General features: G+C 55.9%; 1 protein-coding gene across 2 annotated transcripts in view; it reads left to right on the top strand.

Annotated features, from left to right (window-relative positions):
• AS3MT (arsenite methyltransferase) overlaps positions 1 to 1,420 on the top strand; it is a 4,970-nt gene extending 3,550 nt beyond the window's left edge. For both annotated transcript variants that reach the window (XM_017726167.1, XM_017726168.1), the window contains 2 exons: positions 243 to 377; positions 1,218 to 1,420. In XM_017726167.1, coding sequence (XP_017581656.1) covers positions 243 to 377; positions 1,218 to 1,316 — 234 coding nt within the window. In that variant the 3' untranslated portion in view covers positions 1,317 to 1,420. The remainder of the gene's footprint in view (positions 1 to 242; positions 378 to 1,217) is intronic.
• Positions 1,421 to 3,706: the final 2,286 nt, after the last annotated feature.

Consider the following 3,706-nt stretch of genomic DNA (forward strand, 5'->3'; position numbering starts at 1 on the left):
GTAAACCCAGGGGAGTGCAAATGGGCGGGAAAGGGAGACAGATACATGCGCTGCATTGTGGTAAAGGTAGAAGCAGGACATCCATGGTGGCTTCCTAGAAGCTTGGGTTTTGCGGGTGTTTCTTCAGGTTTTGGGCCAAGATGTGCCCCTGCTTTCACTCTCCCTATCATCTGGCTGGGTGGCTGGAGCCCCTGGGACATATATCCAGGACCCCAGGCCTGTGACCATTCCTCTGCCCCCAGGAAGGAGAGGTGGTGGACGTGGATGCTGAGATGGCTGCAATCTTGCAGAGCTCCAGGTTTGCAGAGGAGTTCCTGATCCGAGCTGGCGGGGCCAATGCCGCAGCACTGCAGGGCTGCTGTCGCAAGGGAGTGAAGGTTGGCAGAAGGCAGCTCTGTGGCTGGGCTAAGGAATTGGGACATGGGTGTCCCATGCCATCAGAGTTGCTCTGGGGTATCAGAGGGGCTGTGGCATGATACCATGACACCTGAGTCCTTCTGAGCTGGGCAGGAGCTCATGGGACACCAAGAATGGTGCCTGGTGCCTGAGTTGGGACAAAGTGTACCCCTACCCAAGCTGGAGTTCTCCAAAGGGGGGTCTTCTCTAACCACTGCAACATATCCATGGAGACTGGTGAGGCTGACAGCTGGACTTCCCTGAGGTTTCCCAAGGGGAGTCATCCTTCTCCTGACGGCATGGCTGTGCACAGCCTGCCCCAGGGAGCTGATGGCCCATCCTCACAGTTCTTTCCTGCCCATTGCTCTCGCGGCTGCTGATGGAAGAGCAGGCTGGCCCTGGCTGCCAACCCTGACCCTGCAGCACAAAGCATTCTATCTGCTGGAAGCCTCTCCCTTCTCCTTGGTGGTCCCTCCGGCCTGTAGATGGGCCAGGAGAGACAAGGGAGATAACACCCTGCAGCTGCATATCCCTGAAATACAGCCTTGTACTTAGGAAGGGGAGATTTTCTCAGATCTCTGTCCAAGGAGGCATTTCTCAGATAAAAGAAGAGCCAAAGTCCCAGACAAGCTCTTGGCTTATTCCTCGCCGCAGGGAAAAGCAGCTGGGGTGACTCAGGAGCTGCCCCCCATGATAGCTAAGGAGGGTCTGCTTGGGTTGCTCTGCTGGCAGGGATTGAACCAGGGGCAAATGCCACTTTCTCAGGTGCCTCTTGCTTCCCACTGGCCTGATCCTTCCCTGGGTTTTTCCCTGCCCTCCAGGAGAAGATCTGTGATCCCTTCCAGCTGCTGGAGCGGCTGACAGCCCCAGGTCCTGCCTGCTGTCCTGGTGGCACCTGTGGTCCCCCAGGGTGCTGCTGAGTGGCGAGTGGTGCCTCCACACCGTTGGAAGCCGGTGGGGTGAGAGGACTTGGCCCCAGTGACGTCTTCTACCTGAGAGCAAATAAATGTCTGAGCTCAAAGGCTGTGTGCTTGTGGCTGCCTCAGGGCTGGGGGGTGCTGTGCTTCCCTGGCAGGACTGGTGGGGCAGGTTGTGCCTGGTTGCAGTGAGGACCCATCCTGTGGGTCCCCTCAGTGTGGGGCTGGCAGTGGCTCTGTGGCTTGGGCACACAGGCAGGGACAGTCTGTCTCACTAGCAGCCCTGCAGCCCATTCCAGGAGATGGGGATTGCTCTCTCCTTCCCTGTGCAGTGCCACTGAGGTTTCTGTTTTCCCCCGGATTCCCATCTAGTTTGAAAGCCTTGAGTCCCCTGCAGGCATCGCACCTGCGGAGTTCTGCAGGGAAATACAGCAATTCTGGAAAAGCAGAAACGCATCCAGCTGCATCCCACAGCAGGCAAAGAGCAAGGTGCAGGGGCTTTGAGGCTGTGATGGGATGTGATGGGCTGCCTTCCTGCTGCCCAGCATGAATCCCACAGGACCTGGCCCACAGAAGGTGTTTGGGAAAAGCTGGGGGCTGCTGAACAGCTAAACTTAGAAATGAGGGACCATTTCCACCCCTCCTCACAGTGATTTTCCAGGGGGGACCAAATTTCCCATCTCTGCCACTTAAACATCATCTTGCTGTGGCATGAGAGAAGTTAAGAAGCAAAACCCAGTAAAATTTGGGTTCAAAAACAAACATGGGCCGTTGCCAAGGATGTTCTGCAGTAACAGTAGCAGCAGCTGAGGAGGGTCCAGGTGTTCAGGACCCCTGAAATTGTTGTGAAATTTTGTGGAATGACCTCACTGATGGGACCTTGGGAAGAAGAAGCTGTTTAATACACACACCCCACCCCCAGCCCTCTTCCTAGATTATTTACAAAGACTTCATCCAAGTCCCCAGTAGCTCATCCTGGGAGGTTTGCAGCAATTAGCTCCTGCTATCAAAGACAGTCTTCCCAGTGGGAACGGTAGAGCAGGTGGGGCAGAGGGGTCCTAGCTGCAAATCCCTTCATTAAAAAGACATGATTCCCTGGCTTGGCCTTTCAACTTGCCTGGGAAGAGCTGCACCCACAGTGAGATCCCCTCTCTGTGCATACAGAAAAAGGCCGCAGCTTAAATGCCACTGCATTTGCATAGCACTGTGTTTTTCCCAAGTTCTCAGCATGTCAGGGAGGAAGCAGCTAAGAGAACTTGACTTTGATGTGGAGCATTAGAGGTCTTCACCAGGTTGTTGATGCAGTGGTGTCCTCTCTGCCTGGCTTTGCTTGTGCACGCCCAGTCTTGGGGTTTTCAGCCACCAATGTATGAAAAGAGGAGTCCTGCAGCCCCATCCCATGTGAGGAACTTCAACATAATTTGTCCAACACCCCAGTCTGTGTATTTTGGTGATTGTAGAGATGGCCCAAATCCTGTCCTCCTAGTGTGAAGCTCTGCAGCATTGGTGTCCTCCCTCAGCAGGCAGATAGGGTGTTGTGATGGCAGCAGCCAGAAGTTGTGATGGTCTGATTCACTCTGAGGGGAAAGAGAAGGGATTCCTGAGTCCCTGTTCAGTGTGGTTAGCAGGGTGTCGCTGTGGCTCAGGGATACCTGTCACCTCCCTGGGGAACCAGGCCTGCGGAACTCCCTCAGGATGAGCTGAATGAGATTTGGAGATTTGGCTGTGACTACAGCCCCAGAGCACTGTGCTCTGCTCCACACTGTATTGGGTTGCCCTGCACAACTTATTCTTCCATTTTCCAAGCACTTAAACAGAAGGGAGGTTGTTTTACCTCCTCTAAAGGGTGTCAGCCACTACAAGACGCTGGCTGCTCCCATGGCTGTTCGTCTCTGTCTGTCCAGGATGCTGAACTGTTTCCTGGCTCCTTCATGACCGATGGACATGGAGCGATGATGACGGGGTGTGGGGTGTGTGTTGGGACAGCAGCCGCGGCCTTGGGAACAGCCGGGCTCTCGGGGCGGTGGGACATGGCACACGGTAGTTTACAGGTGCTTTCCTGAATCGGGGCTGTCGGCCCTCCGTGCATCCATGCACTGAGGATGAGCGGAGCGGGACAACCGGGGCGGCTTCGGACGTTCTCCATGGGAGCTCCAAACCCCGGACCCGCTCGCCCCACTCCCCACAGGGCGGCGGAGCAGAGCAGAGGTGAGGGAGCAGCATATTTAATGGTTAAAACCAGTATTTAATGGTTAATTCCGCTCTCAGGCGCGACGCAACTGAGGAGGTGTCGGGGCGGACGGTGCCCGGGGGCCGCAGTGTGACGGCTCGATTTCTGAACGTCGCACGGTACTGCAGCGGCGGCGGCTCGGGGCCGACCAGGGAACGGGCAC

This window comes from Corvus brachyrhynchos, unplaced genomic scaffold, assembly GCF_000691975.1.
Source record: "Corvus brachyrhynchos isolate BGI_N302 unplaced genomic scaffold, ASM69197v1 scaffold61, whole genome shotgun sequence".
NCBI classification, from domain to species: domain Eukaryota; kingdom Metazoa; phylum Chordata; class Aves; order Passeriformes; family Corvidae; genus Corvus; species Corvus brachyrhynchos.